At 42.9% G+C, this 21379-nt stretch overlaps 1 protein-coding gene across 1 annotated transcript in view; it reads right to left on the bottom strand.

Annotated features, from left to right (window-relative positions):
* HIRA (histone cell cycle regulator) overlaps nucleotides 1–21379 on the bottom strand; it is a 69747-nt gene that overhangs the window by 34095 nt on the left and 14273 nt on the right. The window contains exons 2-8 of the mRNA XM_079956521.1: nucleotides 13617–13679; nucleotides 8956–9066; nucleotides 7340–7430; nucleotides 6484–6578; nucleotides 5031–5126; nucleotides 4339–4499; nucleotides 1667–1834 (exon numbers count right to left, since the gene is read on the bottom strand). Coding sequence (XP_079812647.1) covers nucleotides 1667–1834; nucleotides 4339–4499; nucleotides 5031–5126; nucleotides 6484–6578; nucleotides 7340–7430; nucleotides 8956–9066; nucleotides 13617–13679 — 785 coding nt within the window. The remainder of the gene's footprint in view (nucleotides 1–1666; nucleotides 1835–4338; nucleotides 4500–5030; nucleotides 5127–6483; nucleotides 6579–7339; nucleotides 7431–8955; nucleotides 9067–13616; nucleotides 13680–21379) is intronic.

Genomic DNA, 21379 nt, shown 5'->3' on the forward strand with positions numbered 1-21379 from the left:
TACGCTTCCAATCTGAGAGCCACACTTCCGTTTTAAGTGTTACACTGGGGTCCACCTATTTTTGCTATTTATTTTGGGGGTTTGTTTTTGTGGCTCTTTTTGTTCCACTGTGTGGAACCCAGTTCAGCTTGCTGATTTATTGTGTGACTGCAGTACATTGTTTATTGCTTTCGTTTTATGGATCAATGGTCTCATTAGATAGTAAAATGTTAAATTGTTGTTTTAGGGGTTGTTTTTAAAAGGCTGGAATGGCTTAATCCATATTGCATTACTTTCTATGGGAAAGTGCACCTTGGTTTTGGAACACTTTGGAACATGATTAAATGGGCACAGGATATTGGTCATGACATTATGTTTGCTGACTGGGAACAGTTATGGACCACCGGTATTAAATTCACGGCATGCAATGCCTTAAGAGAAAATATTATGAAAATGATTTATAGGTGGTACATGACCCCAGTCAAGCTTGCGAAGATTTATCATCTGCCCAATAATAAATGCTGGAAATGTAATGAGACTGAAGGTACCTTCTTTCACCTTTGGTGGACCTGCCCAAAGATTAAAGCCTTTTGGGAAATGATCTATAATGAAATTAAGAAGGTACTTAAATGTACCTTTCACAAGAAACCAGAGGCATTTCTCTTGGGCATGGTCGGCCAATTGGTGTCAAGGAAGGATAGGACTTTTTTTATGTACGCCACTACAGCAGCAAGGATCCTTCTAGCAAAGTATTGGAAGACACAAGAACTTCCCACACTGGAAGAATGGCAGACGAAAGTGATTGACTTTATGGGACTGGCGGAGATGACTGGCAGAATCTGTGACCAGGGGAGGGAGACGGTGGAGGAAGACTGGAAGAAGTTCAAAGCTTATCTTAAGAACTGTTACAATATTGATGAGTGCTAAAATGTCAAGGGAAAGGAAGATACAGAATTGCAGCGGAAATTGTTTGTTGAAATAAGATGAAATCGAGAAAGATAATAAGATAATAAGTTTTAATTAATTGGAGTAAAGGGTTGCTGAAAAACTGTAAAATAAGGATGCAAAAAGGGGGAGGTATGGGGAAGTCTGAGAAAGAAGGCTTATGAAAATGAGGTTATGAAATCATATCTGTGTGTTTGTTTTTGTTTGTCGATGTATGTTGCTTTGTCTTAAAAGTGGAAAATTAATAAAAATTATATATAAAAAAAGGAACACTTTGGTTTTGGAACGGACTTGAACGGATTAAGTTTGAGAACCAAGGTACCACTCTGTGTGTGTACGTGTGTGTGTGCGCGCGCACGTATGTATATGAGTATGTACAGTCATACCTCGGGATAAATGCGCTTTGGGATGAATATTTTCGGGTTGTGCTCCACAGTGACCCGGAAGTAACGGAGCGCGTTACTTCCAGGTTTCGCCGCGCACACATGCGCAGACACTCAAAATGATGTCATGCGCATGTGCGGAAGCGCCGAAACGTGACTCGCGCACGCGTAGATGCGCGAACACGGGTTACATTCGCTTCGGGATGTGAACGGGGCCCCGGAACGGATCCCGTTCGCATCCCGAGGTACCACTGTATATATATGTACGAGTGTGTGTGTGTGTGTGTGTGTGTGTGTGTATATATATATATATATATATATATATCAGTTCATAAACACTTTTAAATAAATGAACCTACCACCACTGTCACTGCTTTGCGATGGCCAACAAAATCCATGTTGGTCTTCCACCCGTCTCGCTCAATGATCTGTGCCGTGGGACCAGAATTATTCATGGCATGAGCAGAGACGAGATAGTGCCCGTCAGGCGACCAGCTGAGACGTAAAACATGGGTCGTTCCTCCACACTGAAAAGTAAAATCAGGCCGCAGAAGGGACTGAGCGTCACGTTTGCCAAATGTTCATGGATGATAAATGACACCATAATCTGTTACCAGATTCAACATGTATTATCTGTCACTGGCATCATCTGGGGTGGCACTCACAGGTGCCCATGTCACCCAACCACTTTGGCTTCCAGGAGGATAAGGCTGCCAATGGCTACTAGCTGGGGATGAAGCATTCTACCTTCACTGTTGGAGGCGGTCCGCCTCTGAATACCAGTTGTTGCTGTTGGATTCAGGTCCTGCTAGCAAGCATTTGCTTGGCCACTGTGAGAACAGGGTGCTGGACTAGATGGGCCGTTGGCATTTTCTAGGAGGCTCCCTATATCATAGAATCATAGAGTTGGAAGAGACCACAAGGGCTATCGAGTCCAACCCCCTGCCAAGCAGGAAACACCATCAGAGCACTCCTGACATATGGTTGTCAAGCCTCTGCTTAAAGACCTCCAAAGAAGGAGACTCCACCACACTCCTTGGCAGCAAATTCCACTGTCGAACAGCTCTTACTGTCAGGAAGTTCTTCCTAATGTTTAGGGGGAATCTTCTTTCTTGTAGTTTGGAGCCATTGCTCCGTGTCCGCTTCTCTGGAGGAGCAGAAAACAACCTTTCTCCCTCCTCTATGTGACATCCTTTTATATATTTGAACATGGCTATCATATCACTCCTTAACCTCCTCTTCTCCAGGCTAAACATGCCCAGCTCCCTTAGCCGTTCTTATATGTTCTTATGTTTTCAGAGGTTACGATTTGCAACTGTCTTAAGCCTATACTACGTGAACCCCCAGTTTCAGAATGAAGCAACTGGGGAGAACAGGCACTGAATTCCTAAGCTATATGTGGGAGAGAGAACAGCCACTTGCACCCAAATTTATATGGACCAAAATGGCACAAGGTGCTCAGTTTGGAAATGATAGCATGAAAGGCACCTGACTGAAGAAGGCAAAATCGGCCAGCTGCTACGGCTCAGCTCAGATCAAGAACAGGTCAGGAAGCAGGAGTTTAGTTAGGTGCTTTTAGTCAAACCTCGGTTCTCAAACGGCTCCATTTTATAGTGTTTCAGCTCCCGAACGCCAAAAACACAGAAGTAAATGCTCCGGTTTTCGAACGTTTTTTGGAACCTGAATGTCCAACATGGCTTCCGCTTGAGTGCAAGAAGCATTTGCAACCAAATCGGAAGCCGTGCCTTGGTTGTCGAACGTTTCGGAAGTCAAACTGTCTTCCGGAACGGACTACGTTCGACAACCGAGGTTTGACTATATGAGATTAACAGATGTACATCTTTAGGGGCCAATGTGTATTACTTCAATTACTCTGCTGTGTTTGGGGGCCGTTCTACTTAATTGGCTGAGTGGGGCCCTGGATGTTTGGCACAAAGTCCTGTCTTGGATGGCAGGTGCCTTGGACTCACACTTGCCTACTTCTCTTTGCAGATTGTAATTTCCTCCTCCCCCTGGATTGCAGGATGTGGACCGCCAAACAACGGTTTGCATTTGTCCTGAGAGCTAGAACTGCAAACCTGAGAGCCCTAGAATCATAGAATCATAGAGACCACAAGGGCCATCGAGTCCAACCCCCTGCCGAGCAGGAAACACCATCAGAGCACTCCTGACATATGGTTGTTAAGCCGCTGCTTAAAGACCTCCAAAGAAGGAGACTCCACCACACTCCTTGGCAGCAAATTCCACTGTCGAACAGCTCTTACTGTCAGGAAGTTCTTCCTAATGTTTAGGTGGAATCTTCTTTCCTGTAGTTTGGAACCATTGCTCCGTGTCCGCTTCTCTGGAGCAGCAGAAAACAACCTTTCTCCCTCCTCTATGTGACATCCTTTTATATATTTGAACATGGCTATCATATCACCCCTTAACCTCCTCTTCTCCAGGCTAAACATGCCCAGCTCCCTTAGCCGTTCCTCATAAGGCATCGTTTCCAGGCATCGTTTCCTGACATCTTGATCTGAAGCTAGGGGTTGAATATGCATAAGGGACTGGTAAATACCGTACTTTTTGCTCTATAAGACTCACTTTTTCCCTCCTAAAAAGTAAGGGGAAATGTGTGTACATCTTATGGAGCGAATGCAGGCTGCGCAGCTATCCCAGAAGCCAGAACAGCAAGAGGGACTGCTGCTTTCACTTCGCAGTGATCCCTTCTTGCTGTTCTGGCTTCTGAGATTCAGAATATTTTTTTTCTTGTTTTCCTCCTCCAAAAACTAGGTGCGTCTTGTGGTCTGGTGCGTCTTATAGAGCGAAAAATATGGTAGTCCCTTGTGGAGGTCTTGAAAGACATCTCTTGTACAAAGGTTTAAAATTACATTTATTGCTCCTCCCACTTCTTCCTCCAGCCCTGCCCATCAGTGGCCTGTGCCCCTCCACCTGGAAAGGAATGCAGCCCCTGTGCTAAAAAGGCTACCCCACATCTGCAGTTATGTTTGTTCATGGGATGAGTTGTTGAAATGGCTAACACAACACACACCTCATCAAACGGTTTGGTGATGCTGGTTTCTAGCTGCCAGTCCATGGTACGCCACACCTTCAAGCTTCGGTCATCTGCTTGCGACGCAATGTATTTCCCAACTGGGTCCCAGGTGAGCCCCTTAACTAAGCCAGAATGTCCCTTCAGAGTGGCGAGAATTTCTGCATGCAGCAAAGAGATAAAAAGATTTTTTTTAATTAAGACATGCTGACTTTTTCGAGAATGATTTAAGTGGATAAAGCTGAGAGAGCTTTAAAATGCTACTGAAGCCTGACAACGTCTTGGTACAAGCTGGTATTCAATCATGCTGAATTCATAGTAGTTATTGTTGTTTTTAAAGGATGCTTGCATAGAAATGCAACTACGAGATATGAAAGAATCTGCAGGAAAAACACCCACAAGCTTTGCTGTTTGTTGTTTTGAAATAAAACCTTTATTTTATTTGGTTTTACACCGGTCTCATGGTGTCACAGTTTTTGTCATCTGCCACCAGTGGAAAATCGCACTCTAACATGCATTTGTAACTTGGAAGTTGAATGGAATCCATTCCGGAAGTCTGTTCAACTTCCAAAACGTTCAAAAACCAAAGCACAGCTTCTGGTTTGTTTTGTTCAAAAAGGTTTGCCATATTGAGCGGCGGCCCCCGCGAAATAAAATCATTACCTCTTGATAGTCAGAACTCTGCGTTATACCTGGGAATTTGACAGCATTCCAGATGACAACAGTGTTATCCACACTACAAGAGGCCAGCCAAGCATCATGAGGAGACCATGCCACATCCATGACATCTGTAGGGGATACAAAAAACAAACAAACAAACACACACCTTATGTGAATCATTTCTCAGGGGAAACAGAAAACTAGCCACCCATCCACTTAACAGCTCCCTTTGAGTTCAGAGAACTGAAATTCACAGCCTTCTGCTTGTTGCAGACACGAGCGATGCGAGCAATTTTAACTGTCGGGTTAGTGATTTACTGCATCGCCCCCCCCCCCCAAGAAAGCTGAACAACTCTGGGCAATCCTCTCCAAAAAAAGCTCAACAACTCCAATCCTCCCCCCCAAAAAGCTCAACATCTTCTGAAATTGGGAGTACCCCAAAATAGGGGGGGTGTTATACACGGGAAAGTGCAGTAATGACTATGTGATGAGCTCATTAGGGTATGACTCTTGCTATTTGCTGCCTTTTATCTAGCCGGCCACCTGTTAAGTGAGGATGTAAATAACTGCACGGGGACGCAGGTGGCGCTGTGGGTTAAAGCCTCAGCGCCTAGGGCTTGCCGATCAAAAGGTCGGCGGTTCGAATCCCTGCGGCGGGGTGCGCTCCCGCTGCTCGGTCCCAGCGCCTGCCAACCTAGCAGTTCGAAAGCACCTCCGGGTTCAAGTAGATAAATAGGGACCGCTTACCAGCGGGAAGGTAAACGGCGTTTCCGTGTGCGGCTCTGGCTCTGGCTCTGGCTCTGGCCAGAGCAGCGATGTCACGCTGGCCACGTGACCCGGAAGTGTCTCCGGACAGCGCTGGCCCCTGGCCTCTTAAGTGAGATGGGCGCACAACCCCAGAGTCTGTCAAGACTGGCCCGTACGGGCAGGGGTACCTTTACCTTTACCTTTAAATAACTGCACAGAGCAGTGCAATGGAAAGCAACGCTGACCATTCTAGGTAAAGGTAAAGGGACCCCTGACCATTAGGTCCAGTCGTGGCCGACTCTGGGGTTGCGGCGCTCATCTCGCTTTATTGGCCGAGGGAGCCGGCGTACAGCTTCTGGGTCATGTGGCCAGTATGACTAAGCCGCTTCTGGCGAACCAGAGCAGCGCACGGAAACGCCGTTTACCTTCCCGCTGGAGCAGTACCTATTTATCTACTTGCACTTTGACATGCTTTCAAACTGCTAGGTTGGCAGGAGCAGGGACCGAGCAACGGGAGCTCACCCCATTGCGGGGATTCGAACCGCCGACCTTCTTATCGGCAAGTCCTAGGCTCTGTGGTTTAACCCACAGCGCCACCCGCGTCCCTGCTGACCATTCTACTGGGTGCCAAATAGCATCTATCTAAAGCAGACCAGATAACGGGGATTGAACTTTGGGATGGGTTGAGAGATCAAGTAATGCACTGTGAGCATCTTCCAGTGTTTCAGACACACTTACCCCCCGAATGGCTTCGAAGGATTGAGAGACACCTCCATTGTTCTACGTTAGCAAGTTTACTACTGGAACCAAACACTGTGCTCGGCCCAATGTACCTATGGAAGACGGGAACAAGAGTTACCAAAAGCAACCACACGGCAGGTTTCCTTTGTGAACCACCACAACAGTTGAAGTGAACTTTAGCAGACAAAAACCTCACCCCACCCCACATTTAGAGGAGACTTTTAATAGGGAACCTTTATTTATTTAATTTCTTCATTTTATTCAAAAACCTAACCACATTTTTTTAAAAAAAATCTCTAAGCAGTGTAGACTCTGTACGATAGAAAAAAAACATTCATTGGAACAAAAATACAAACCTAAAACAAACAAAACCATTATAAAAACATATACAGTCATACCTCAGAAGTCAAACGGAATCTGTTCCGGAAGTCCGTTCAACTTCCAAAATGTTCAGAAACCAAGGCGCGGCTTCCGATTGCCTGCAGGAAGCTTCTGCAGCCAATCGGAAGCCACGGAACCTGCGTTGGACATTTGGGTTCCAAAAGAATGTTCGCAAACCGGAACACTCACTTCCGGGTTTGTGGCGTTCGGGAGCCAAAACATTCAACTCGCAAGGCATTCAACTTCAGAGGTACGACTGTAAAAGCAAGTAAAACTGGAATTCAGGGGATTAAGAGACATAAGTCAGGGTGCAACCTCGTGGGTCAGGGAAAGCCTGGACAAAAAATTAGCTTTGTGTATTCTAGAAAGTGTTTACACAACTCTGGAGATAAGAAACAAGGAATAACTCAACAAATGTTCAGAGAACAAGGAAAGATGTAAATTTGGGGCGGGGGGCGGGCAGCACACTTACGCAGCTCTCTTCCAAATCATGATCAGCTTGTCGTCTCCCCCGGAAGCCAGATACATGCCATTGTTTGACCATCGTACACAGTTCACACATGCTAACATGGAAGAAACACACACAAACGGAAAGAAGGTGGATTTTTATATCGAGGCATGTCAGAATAGTTCACAGTATTTTTTATGGGTTCACACCCTTCGCAATTCTCTCTGTATGCTTCTGATAATCGTAATGGCATCTTTATCTTTCTGCAGTGTTCATGCACTGGATCTCAGCTGCAGAAACAGATTGTGTTTCTGTCCCACCGGTGGGAGCTGCACCCATCAAACAGTACAAGTGGAGGGGGAGCTAACCATGAATGAAGAGGGAAGGAAATGCGATTGCCTACATTTCAAACAATGCTTTCCTTCAGAGATGTTGCGTTACCAATAAAACAAGTATTTGAAATGTACTTATTGTTTGGAATTTTTTCAATGATCAAAACAGCTTACAAGCCGAGCAAAGCGGCATAATGTCACGTCTGTAGAACAGTAACCCAGGAAAGCAAAATAAAATGAAACAAAAACTCAGCGACATCAGAGGCGAACAAATATCAATGCACTCAATAGCATTTGATAAGCAGGAATTAACTGCCAATGACAAGATTCAATATGCTCAGTGCTTCAGGTCCCCTCTACTACTTTTGTACCCACATACATGTTCTGGTGGTGGATAAAGGGCAAGGCCATAGATGTTGATCTCACAACTTGGGCAGGGTCATATTGGAGGAGGTGGTGTGTATGAGTACCTAAGTCTTTACAGCCTTCTGTTCTCCTTTAAAATATTTCAGTGGCATAACTAAGATCCTTTAAAAAATGGTGCAATTGAGAATGGGTACCATCTGGTATTCTAGTACAACCCACTCATTTCTGGACATCAGAAAGATATTTCTAAAAAGTGGAACAAGGGGGGGGAGGAGCATGCAAGAAGATGGGTCATTCCTTAACACCAAACCATGGCTTAGTGTAACATTCAAAGCAGTTTTCAAAGTCTACACTCCTCTGATATGCAATTAAGGCCCATGGTTCTCTACACCAGAACCGTGTAGTGTCCCTTGTGTTGTTGGACTACAACTCCCATCATCCCTGGCCAGCTTAGCCAATTGTGAAAGTTGATGGGCGTTGAAAGATGATGGGGACCCAACGTTGAAGAACACTACTCCATGCCATTCCTTGCACTTTACTGACCAACCAGCACCGAAATGGAAATGTAATTCTCCAGGAGGGACAAATAGAAGGTAGATAAGAGATGTGGTGTTATATCTATGGGCAATTTTCAGTAAATGGTCAAGGATTTCTGACTATCAATTATTAAAGAACAAAATTCCGGCCCTGGCCCCCTTAAATTATACGTCTGAAATTACGAGAGCTAGGGGGCGATGGGTAAACCAGAAGTGGGTTTCTCTGCTGAAGGATTGTGAGCTCTGTCCATTTCTGGTACTGTTCTAAAAATCAGCCAAACAAATTCCAGGTCTCATTATCTTTTAATCCTTACAGTATGCCTGTTGCACCTAACCACCCTGGTGGATGTTGGAACTCTCCTGGATCCCACACACCTGAAGTCCGCCCTCCCCTGTTCTACAATACCTAAATGATTGTCCATCTGACAGAGCATCTTGGGTACATTCTCGTTCTTTTCGTCTTCCTCTTTGAGGACGGGAGCCATGTTCCATATCACAACCTTCCCAGAATCCTGTCCTAAGGAGAAAGAGAAATCAACATACCATTTTACAAAAAAGCGCTGGTGTTTCCACAGAGAGTACTTTCGTTACCTGCTTGCAGCCATGATGATGATGATGATCAAACAGAGAAAGACTGACAGTGCAACACTGTGGGGTGGGTGGATTCCAACTAGAGAGTTCCATTTATATTTGCACAGCAGAACTCCCCCAAGCCCACTCTGCACCCTCCTCTCCAATCTGCTCCAGAGGGTTGGGAGGAGGGGGGAAACCCAGAACTGATTTTTTTTGGGGGGGAGGGGTAACAAGAGGGTGGGAGGTAAATTCCATTGCACAAGAGTAAATACCGTATTTTTTGCACCATAACACTCACTTTTTTTCCCCATCATTCTTTTTATTAATTGATTCCATAAAAGAAAATAAAAACTTTCTGTATTCTGACTTTTTTCCTCCTAGAAAGTAAGGGAAAATGTCTGTGCGTGTTATGGAGGGAATGCCTATGGGTGGCATGCCTACGGATTTTCCTCCTCTAAAAACTACGTGCGTGTTATGGTCGGGTGCGTGTTATAGAGCGAAAAATACGGTACTTGCACTTGCTGCTTTAGATAGAGCACACAACAAATCTGCTCAGGACATAGGTCTTCAGCCTGGGTTGGGACCCAGAGATGGGTCGCAAGGCCACACCAGGTGGTCCGCAGCAAAGCTGTTGCCGCCATGTTGGATTCCAGCTTCGGCTGAGCAGACCAAAGGAGGACTACATGCTTATCTGTACCAGGACGCATTCACCGGACAAAATGCTCATTTTATCAATTTCCACGAGAGCTGCAATGTAGAAGGAGGAAGGCAGGAGCCATTTAAGAAATAAAATAAAATGCATATTTCTGAGCTACTGCATGCTCATGCCTTTCTCTTGCCACACTGCAGGATTCGTTTTCATTCAGTAGTGATGCAGAAGTAACACTTATGTATACTGCTCTGTGAATTGCCATTTTAGGATTTAATAATATGCATTACTATAACGCTACCAGCTATAAATCAGATGGGTCCTATGTTGCAGCTTGGAAGTCAGAGGTGGGTCTCAAGTCTTGACTGGTTGAAGGCCACTGGCTGGAAGCACCATTGATTCCAATGGGACCTATTTCCAAGTAAAACTATATAGGATTACAGCAGGCATGTGCAAAGTCCTAATCTGGCCTGCCGGTTGATTTAATAGGGGTAAAATCCTAAAAAGATCTGAACTACTTTGGGATTGAATCCTTAAAAAAGCTCAACAACTTTGATGGGAAATGGTAAAAAAACTTTGGTCGGCCATCACGCATGTTCATCAAATCTGGGTCTCTTTGAAAAAAGTCTGGGCACCCCTGGATTACAGCCTGCAACTCTTTATATATATATATATATATATATATATATATATATATATATATATATAATATTTATTCAGATTTTGAAAGTTACAGAGAAGAACAATAAAAAAGAAAAATAACAAAGACATAAAAAATACACACAAACAATTAAAAAAGAACAAATCAGACCTTTACATAGCTTTCTTTCCTTTGCTTATTTCCTTGACCTCCTCACACATCCCTTTTTTGTATTCTAGTTCAATTAGGTGTTTCAGCAAATCCTTTCCAGCTTTGTTTTTATCCTAATAATTTATCTTAATATATTGTAATTCTCGTCTTTCACCAATTAATAAATCAATTTTAACCTAATCCTTTATATTATTTCTGCAAAAACCACATTACTTCATTCCAACAACCTTCTAACATTCCTTAATTTTACAATGTTTCTGTAAATAAACTTTGAATTTTTTCCAATCTTCTTCCACCAACTCTTCACCTTGGTCTCGGATTCTGCCAGTCATTTCCGCCATAAAGCCTACAGCTCTTTGGCACCCAAGCGGTGTTTCATAGAACCACAGAATTCAGAACTGCTGAATCATAGAATTGTAGAGTTGGAAGGGACCCCGAGGCTCATCTATTCCAACCCTCCTGAAAAGCAGGAATCTTTTGCCCAATATGGGGCTCAAACCCACAACCCTGAGATTAAGAGTCTCATGCTCTACCAACTGAGCTATCCCATGCATTCCCATTCAAAATATATTCAGCTAATTTTCCTTGGCACTGGGACACTAAACTGTCTACGAAAAAGCAAAAGTTGCAGTCCAGCCCACAGCATACAGATGCACCAGATTTGCTAAAATCGACAGGGTTTAAAAAGCAGGATCATATGGAGACAAATAGCTAGAATGATTGTTCAAACTTATAACCTAAGAAAGGAAAATGGCCAAGACGATTTAGTCATTATCAAATGTCACTCTTCAGAAACAGCAACAAGTTTTGCTTGCATCGTTGATTTGATTAACAGAAATGGGGTTGAGCCGGCCAATGTAAATAAAGTAAAGAAAGGAAACCAGTTATAGACTGTTATTAAATTACACATTTTAAACTACGCTGAGCAATGTCAAGATGAATGTAAGCTAACAAAATGCCCTTCATTGTGGCAGGGGAAACTTGTGTGTGGAGAAGGTCTATCTGTATGAGGCAAAGCTGTATTGTGATGATGATCTAGCAGTTACATTGCTGCCAGTTCTTCTTTCTGTTCTTTTCTATGGTGAGGTTAGAGATTTTTAATTATTTCTATAGTTTTAAAACCATGTCACTCCAAGCAGTAGAAAAGGACAGTTAAAATAGCATCAGCAATGATACTAATAATAAATTATTACTTTTTAATTTGAAAACTTAAGAAGGAAAAGAAATGGTTGGGAGAGAAGAACCTGAGCGATAACAGTTGTATAACAAGCAGGCGTTGCTTGTCATGATTTTAAAATGTGTGCTTTAATAACATTCCATTGTCTGTTTCCTTTTCTTAGAGGATTTACACAGCCCACAGACACACACAAACACATTTTCAACAAGCACACAATCTTTATACGCAACAGTTGGACTGAACATTTATTCACATGTAACCACCGGAAAGTGCACAGTCTGTAGGTATTACATGCTAGCTGAGCTGTTCAAATTAACAAGTAAGCACCGCTTTCAAACAAACACATGTATGCAGTGTACCCACATTCCGTGTGATGCATGTAAAAACCTAATGGGATCTCTAGTGTGGCAGGGAAGGTATCAGGTTTTGTCCCCATTGAAATGCTGCCATCCCCTTCAATTTATATTGGATAAGTGAAATGGCCATTTGCATGTTATCTGTGACTATTTCATCTCTTTTAAGTGGGGAGGCAAAGAATCATAGAACAGGGGGAAACACCCATCACATTATAATTTGTGCACTCCATCCCCTCCTCCCCATGTGAAAGACAGTATCAACAGGAGCCAAAGATCTGAACTAGCTCTGAACTGGTGTCAAACAGCAATGAATTATCATTGTCATTCACTTATTCATCACCTTTCACACAATAATCTCAAGGCAGTCACCACACACAAAAACACAACTGATACAATTAAACAAAACTAAAACAATGCCAAATAGACACACTCATGGCAAGGACACGTTTATGCAGCTGGGAAAGCCTGTTGGAACAAAAACGTTTTCCATTGTTCCTGGAAAGTACAGACTGTGACCGCCTGTCATATCTCAACAGCAACGCTATTCAACAGAATAAGGGAAGCCTGACTGTACGGTAATTTAAGGAAGAAATGTCCTAATATGTTATATTGGACATCCCACAGAAAATATGAGGGACATGGGTGGCGCTGTGGGTTAAACCACAGAGCCTAGGACTTGCCGATCAGAAGGTCGGCGGTTCGAAACGGGGTGAGCTCTCGTTGCTCGGTCCCTGCTCCTGCCAACCTAGCAGTTTGAAAGCACGTCAAAGTGCAAGCTCCGGCGGAAAGGTAAATGGCGTTTCCGTGCGCTGCTCTGGTTCGCCAGAAGCAGCTTAGTCATGCTGGCCACATGACCCGGAAGCTGTACGCCGGCTCCCTCGGCCAATAAAGTGAGATGAGCGCCGCAACCCCAGAGTCGGTCACGACTGGACCTAATGGTCAGGGGTCCCTTTACATTTACCTTTACAGAAAATATGAGTGTTGAAAGATTTACAGCAAGTCTCATTTATGGTTTGGACCTCATGCTAAACCATAGTTTAGCCCAAATGCAAAGATCTCTCGCGTTTTGCTTCTCCTATTGCACAAGCGAGAGCAGCAAACCATGAACCACAGCACACTTTTACATCCAAGCTGAGGATCATGGGTTGTTTCATGCCAACAAAAGCCAAGAACACACCTTGTCTTAACAATCATGGTCTAAATGAAGCAGATTACTGGTTCAGACGTAACGTTAAGCCACAAACTGTGGTTCGTTACTTCTGCGCGCATGAAAGGAGGGTAGATCAGTTTTACGAGAAATGGCTTATGCAGTTTTACTTTCCACCTCTGCATCAAAATAAAAAAAGATGTATGGTTTGCAATGGTTATCATGCAATCAGCCCCACATGTAACTGTCTGGTACTGCATTGAAAAAGAAAATGATCCATGATTCATTTTCAAGGTAACCAGTAATCAACTTGGAAACAGAGTTTTCTCTAGAGGATATAATCTGTGAACATACCTTGCCCTCCAGTTGCAAACTTGGTCCCATCTGGATGAATGTCAACTGAAAATATCGGCTTCCCTGAAAAACAGTAAGAGGAACAAAATCACATGACTTGGGAGCCTCTTCCCACAATGTACCAGGTTGTACACAAAGTGAATTCGATACCAAATGTCTCCCTGCCATCCAAACCACCAGCTGATGTTCTGCTATGCTGCGGCACAGTCCAAGCCAAACAGCGATCTGGCACTGAGTGTGACTTTTGAAATTTGTTCTGAAAGCAGGCATCATTTCAGCACATGACTGATGGCAGGTGTTACTCTTTTATTTTTAGAAAAGCAACAGGAAATCATGCTTTTAAGATGTCTATACCACTTCCAACAGATTCCGGGACAGTGTACAATACAACCACTGAGAACATCCAATGATTTAGGAAACTGAAAAGCTGGAAGAGACCGTAAAGTTAGTTTTAAAATGTTGGATCAAAAAAGGCAAAGAAGAAAGCCTGAAGTTGGCATGTGTTGAACCTCCTTAAGCTGGGTGGCACTATAGGCAAATCCCTCTCCTTTAAACATACCTAGCACATTGCACCAATTGACAGTACAGTTGTTCAAAAGGCGGCTCATCTGAAGATCTTATCACAGTTTCTCCATCTTATGAACCCAGTGGGATACAAAGTCAAGTAAGAGATCACACCTTATGGTACTGAGTACCTCCAACAGATCCTCTGTACCAAGCATTAAGTTACATGAATGATATTTGTTTCAGTTATGTGAATGCAATTTATTTAATTGGCGCCATATTATACACATGGCACTTGTGTATAATAAACAAGTTTGATCATAGCCCAAGGGGCTTAGAATCCAAAAACAAAGGGGAATCAGAGTTGTGTGTGTGTGGCAGGAAGGTGGGGGAAGAGAAAGAAGAAACACAGCAAGATAGTTACCCAGAGTGCAGTATAATTGTTATTCCAGTACAATAGCAGCTCTCTGCATTTGCATTTTGCCGAAACAGAACATCGGGCTGGATGCAGCAGTGCCCTACGAATGGGGAAGGCATGTTCCACTCATAGAAAGGCTGCTTTATAGCTGGAGACAGAGGCCAGATTTGCACTAACACTTTTGCAGAAAAACCATAGCTCAGTGGCAAAACATCTGCTCTGAATGCCAAAGGTCTCAGGTTCAATCCCAGGCATCTCCAAGCAGGGCTAGGAAAAATTCTCTGTCTGAAACCTTGGAGAGTTACTGTCAGTCAATGCTGACAATGCTGAGCTAAATGGGCCCATGGTCCAAAGCATTCTAAAGCAGCTTCCTGTGACTTTAGAACAGTCTATGGCTTTAGGAAAGTCTTCTGGAACCCAGCATCCTGTTCTCACAGTGGCCAACCAGATGAATGAAGAAAGCCAAAAAGCAAGTCTTTAGTGAAACAACACTCTCCCCTCCTGCAGTTTCCAACAATTGGCGCAATCCGAATCCAAGCATAGAGGCAGAGCAAAGCCACTGTGTCTAGTAGCTGCTGACAGCCTTTACCTCCGTGAATTTCTGAGTTAAGCCAAGAAACTTTGCTCAATAAACTGTGCTAAGACATGCATCCTCATTTCTCTTGCGTTACTCCCTCCTTGGGACGCGGGTGGCGCTGTGGGTTAAACCACAGAGCCTAGGACTTGCCAATCAGAAGGCCGGCGGTTCAAATCCCTGCGACGGGATGAGCTCCCGTTGCTCGGTCCCTGCTCCTGCCAACCTAGCAGTTTGAAAGCACCTCAAAATGCAAGTAGATAAATAGGTACCACTCCAGTGGGAAGGTAAACGGCATTTCTGTGCGCTGCTCTGGTTCGCCAGAAGCGGCTTAGTCATGCTGGCCACATGATCTGGAAGCTGTACGCCGGCTCCACTGGCCAATAAAGCGAGATGAGCGCTGCAACCCCATAGTCGGCCACGACTGGACCTAACGGTCAGGGATCCCTTTACCTTACTCCCTCCTTGCACAAGAAAAAGACCAGGGACAGGGGACCTGGCGTTATGACTGAATCCGAGATTGTGGCTTGTTTCTCCCCAACAAGCCACAACTGCTAGTCTGACTTAAAACCATGTTCTGTTACTGACTTGTAGATTATGGATTGTTAGAGAGCGAAACTGGACACAAACATGTATGTAATGTTCTTTATTTCTTTATTGTACAGTGGTACCTCGGGTTAAGTACTTAATTCGTTCCGGAGGTCCGTACTTAACCTGAAACTGTTCTTAACCTGAAGCACCACTTTAGCTAATGGGGCCTCCTGCTGCTGCTGGGCCGCCAGAGCACGATTTCTGTTCTCATCCTGAAGCAAAGTTCTTAACCTGAAGCACTATTTCTGGATTAGCGGAGTCTGTAACCTGAAGCGTATGTAACCCGAGGTACCACTGTATTGTGAAATTGCTTCGAGGTGCTTGATAGGAAGTGGTTCATCAACTAAATCATCATCAGCATCATCAGCATCCTCTGCCCTTTCCCACTCTGGACCTGCCCCATCTGGGAACTTTTAAAAGCTAAAGGCTTAGGCATCTGTCAAGGTGGCTGCTTCACTTCCCAGCACCAACACCACAACTTATTTGGATTTGCAGCGGCTGCGTTATTCTTTGGTCCCTCTTCTTCCCCCGACAGTTGGCCTATTTTTATATCCTGTTGAAACACGCCAAAAATGGTATTTGCTCCTGTCTTACAGGGATTGATGACTGCCCTATTTGGCACAGGCATGAGGAGAAAAAGGAAACTCGGGGCTTAGGTTGAAATGTGACTGACCAGTTAAGGAGGAAAAACAACAATTCGGCAAATAGCAAATCAACAAATAATATAACACTTCTTCAAACATGATAAAATAAATTTTCAGAGCTCAAGTGTTACAGTACAGTGGTACCTCTGGTTATGAACTTAATTCGTTCCAGAGGTCCGTTCTTAACCTGATACTGTTCTTAACCTGAAGCACCACTTTAGCTAATGTGGCCTCCCGCTGCCGCCGCTGGAGCAAGATTTCTGTTCTCATCCTGAGGTAAAGTTCTTAACCCGAGGTACTGTTTCTGGGTTAGCAGAGTCTGTAACCTGAAGCATCTGTAACCTGAAGCGTCTGTAACCTGAGGTACCACTGTAAGCAAATCCAGCAGGTCCAATACTCCCAAAATATTTTAAGTAATCACATCTTTAGTAAGATGTCAACTTTCTTTGAAAGGAAAACAGAAAAGCAAAAGTAAAATATTTCTTCAATACTTCTTGACAGAGAAGGCACTTCTTGTTGGTTTCTGCTGACTTTTCACTCATCCAACAAAGTGCTGGAGGCTAAGCATAGGGCTTTCTGTGGCTAGCCATATACAGTGGTACCTCGGGTTAAGTACTTAATTCGTTCCGGAGGTCCGTTCTTAACCTGAAACTGTTCTTAACCTGAAGCGCCGCTGCGCTGTCAGAGCACGATTTCTGTTCTCATCCTGAAGCAAAGTTCTTAACCTGAGGTACTATTTCTGGGTTAGTAGAGTCTGTAACCTAATAATAATAATAATAATAATAATAATAATTTATTATTTATACCCCGCCCATCTGGCTGGGCCTCCCCAGCCACTCTGGGCGGCTTCCATAAAAAGCAAAAATACAATAAAATATCACACGTTAAAAACTTCCCTGAACAGGGCTGCCTTAAGATGTCTTCTGAATGTCAGGTAGTTGTTAATCGCTTTGACATCTGCTGGAAGGGCGTTCCACAGGGCGGGCGCCACTACCGAGAAGGCCCTCTGCCTGGTTCCCTGTAGCTTTACTTCTCGCAGTGAGGGAACCGCCAGAAGGCCCTCGGCGCTAGACCTCAGCGTCCGGGCAGAATGATGGGGGTGGAAACGCTCCTTCAGGTATACTGGACCGAGGCCGTTTAGGGCTTTAAAGGTCAGCACCAACACTTTGAATTGTGCTCGGAAACGTACTGGGAGCCAATGTAGGTCTTTCAAGACCGGTGTTATATGGTCTCGGCGGCCGCTCCCAGTCACCAGTCTAGCTGCCGCATTCTGGATTAGTTGTAGTTTCCGAGTCACCTTCAAAGGTAGCCCCACGTAGAGTGCATTGCAGTAGTCCAAGCGGGAGATAACCAGAGCATGCACCACTCTGGCGAGCGTATGTAACCCGAGGTACCACTGTATCCTGCATCCAAGCGTCTCCATTGCAGGAATGATGGCACACATTTTTCAGCTAACAGGAAGATGCTTTTATTGACTGATTTAGCTAATTTGCATGCCTCTTTTCCATACTGAGCTGTGCCGAAAACACCTTACAATAAATGTCCACCCGTTATCGAAGCACAAAACATTTATTTTGGTGGGGGGTGGCAACACACCAGTTTATAAAAGGGATCAATAAATTCAAACAGAACAAAATTCAACCATTTTCTACACTGTCTGTTTAAGCATTTTTACTTTGCTTTTTAGTGTCAAAGAGTTTGTCAGGGAGGCTTACAGAACAATAAAGAAAACCAAGAGAGTCCCTGCTCTCAGGCTTACAATCTTTTAGACCTGGCACAAAATTTTGAAAAGAGAAAGATGGGGATTGAGCAGTAGGCAGTGTGTGGAGGCACCTGTTTCTGAAGCTTCAGTTTTTTATATTGACCAGCTAGAATGGAAAATTAATTCTGCTTGGAGACCTGAACGGAGTACCATCACCAGAATTAGAGAGAAATGGAAAAAAGAGGAAATCGAACCAAGGGAAACTCCCAAAATCATTTAATAATCTCCAAGAAAATCTGGATTTAATCGACATCTGGAGGCATAAAAACCCAATAACGAAACAATTCACATATTTCTCAGAACCACACCAGAGTTGGGGCAGAATTGATCAGATATGGGTTTCAAGCGAGTTATCGATAAGAACAATGAAATGTGAAATACAACCCAGAACCCTTTCTGACCACAACCCAATAGTGTTGGAAATAAAATGTAAATCAGCAGGCCCATATAGATGGAGATTGAATGAATACTTACTCGAAAATGAGGAGATAAGTGAAAAGGCTAAGATTACTCTTAAAGAATACTTTGATATGAACTTGAATAAAGAAACAAAAATTGATATAGTTTGGGACGCCAGTAAGGCGGTCCTAAGAGGATTTTTTATTCAGCAAAATAGCTATAGAAAGAAATTAAGAGAATCAAAGAAGGAGGAAATAGTTAAACAATTAGGAGAATGTGAGAAAAAATTAATAGTAAACCCCAGAGACGAAGGGACTAAACAAATCTCTAAAACGTTGCAGACGCAATACTCGATACTAATAAGTCAAGAGGTAGAATGGAGAATTAGATCAATGAAGCAAAAATACTTTGAATCTGCGAACAAAACGGGACGGCTATTGGCGTGGCAACTTAGAAAAAGGAAAAAACAGAATGTGATTAACAAAATTAAATTAGAAGAACAAATATTTGAGGACCCCGGTAAAATAGAGGAAAAGTTCCTTCAATTTTACAAAAATTTGTATAAAAAGGAAGATGAAGACACGGAAGAAATAGATAAGTATCTGGAAAGGAATAGAGGAGAACAGCTGACGGATGAGGAGAAAACCTACCTAAACAAACCAATAACGGCTGATGAGATCAAGGAAGTAATTAAGAGGATGAAACCAGGGAAAGCACCAGGTCCTGACGGGTTATCCCAAAAGTATTACAAAGTCTTAGAAGAATATCTGGTCCCGGTCCTTTGTAATGTAATGAACAATATTTTGCAAGGAGGTTCGGTGCCCGATTCTTGGAAAGAGACGCACATCACGTTAATCCCTAAATCAGAACTTGACAAGATGGACATAAGAAATTACAGACCGATATCACTACTCAATAATGATTATAAAATCTTTGCAGAAATAATGGCAAATAGGCTCAAAAAATATTTATCGAAAGCTACCCACAAAGATCAAGCAGGATTTCTACCTAATAGGTACTTAAAGGACAACGTAAGACATATAATAAATATTATTGAGTATTTGGAACTTAAGATTGATATTCCCGCAGCTTTAATTTTCATCGATGCTGAAAAGGCATTCGACAACGTATCATGGAGGTTTCTACTAAAAGGCATGGAGAGGATAGGTATAGAGGGGCCCTTCTTGGAAGGTATAAGAGCGATGTACTCAGAAAAAAAGGCCAAATTGATTATTAATAATAATTTATTTTTATTTTTTTATAATAATTTTTATTAATTTTCCAAACAAATAATAAAAACAGTATAGAACAGTATAGCTTCAAGCTCATCAGTTCATACCCTTCTTTCTTTGACTTCCCCATACCTCCCCATCCCTGCATCCTTGTTTAATAATTCTTTAGCAACCCTTAGGTCCATTGTCTTAATTCCCTTTCATAAAAATTTCTTAAGTTTTTTTGTTTACTGCTACAATTCTTTACTTCTTCCCCCCTGACATCTTAACATTCCTCAATTTTACAATTATTTTTAAGATATATTTTGAATTTCTTCCAGTCCTCTTCCACTGTCTCTTTCCCCTGGTCCCGGATTCTGCCCGTCATCTCGGCCAGTCCCATAAAGTCAATCACCTTTGTTTGCCATTCTTCCAGAGTAGGTAGTTCTTGCGTCTTCCAATACTTTGCCAGTAGAATTCTTGCTGCTGTAGTGGCATACATAAAGAAAATCCTATCCTTCCTTGACACCACTTGGCCCACCATGCCCAAGAGGAAAGCCTCTGGTTTCTTAGGAAAAGTCCACTTAAGGACCTTCTTAATTTCATTATAGATCATTTCCCAGAAAGCTTTAACCTTTGGGCAGGTCCACCAAAGGTGGTAGAAAGTGCCTTCAGTCTCATTACATTTCCAACACTTATTATTAGGCAAATGATAAATTTTTGCAAGCTTGACTGGGGTCATGTACCACCGGTAGATCATTTTCATAATATTTTCTTTTAAAGCATTACATGCAGTAAATTTAATACCGGTGGTCCATAACTGTTCCCAGTCAGCAAACATAATATCATGACCGATATCTTGTGCCCATTTAATCATAGCTGATTTCACCGTTTCATCCTGTGTATTCCATTTTAACAGCAAGTTATACATTTTTGATAAGTTCTTAGTATTGGGTTCCAACAATTCTGTTTCTAGTTTTGACTTCTCTTTCTGAAATCCTATTTTCCTGTCCTGTTTAAACGTCTCATTTATCTGGTGGTAATGCAACCAATCTCGAACCTTAGGCTTTTGTTTCTCATAACTCTGAAGTTTCACCCTTTCGTCATCGTATTCTAAAATCTCATGATATTTTGGCCATTTAGAATCCATATTAAGCTTTTTTACTTCCCTAGCTTCCATTGGTGACACCCACCTAGGGGTTTTACTTTCCAACAAATCTTTGTATCTAATCCAAACGTTATACAATGCTTTCCTTACAATATGGTTTTTAAAGCTTTTATACACCTTTACCTTGTCATACCATAAGTATGCATGCCAACCAAAACTATTGTCATACCCTTCCAGATCCAAAATGTCAGTGTTCTCAAGGAGTAGCCAGTGTTTCAACCAGCAGAAAGCTGCTGATTCATAATAAAGTCTTAAGTCCGGCAGGGCAAACCCCCCTCTATCCTTTGCATCAGTTAAAATCTTAAATTTAATTCTGGGCTTTTTGCCCTGCCAGACAAACTTTGATATGTCTTTCTGCCACTTCTTGAAACAGTCCATCTTGTCCACAATCTGCAACGTCTGGAATAAAAACAGCATTCTAGGCAATACATTCATCTTAATAGTAGCAATTCGGCCTAACAAGGAAAGTTTCAACCTTGACCATATTTCCAG

This window comes from Podarcis cretensis, assembly GCF_951804945.1.
Source record: "Podarcis cretensis genome assembly, chromosome: 16".
Taxonomy (NCBI): domain Eukaryota; kingdom Metazoa; phylum Chordata; class Lepidosauria; order Squamata; family Lacertidae; genus Podarcis; species Podarcis cretensis.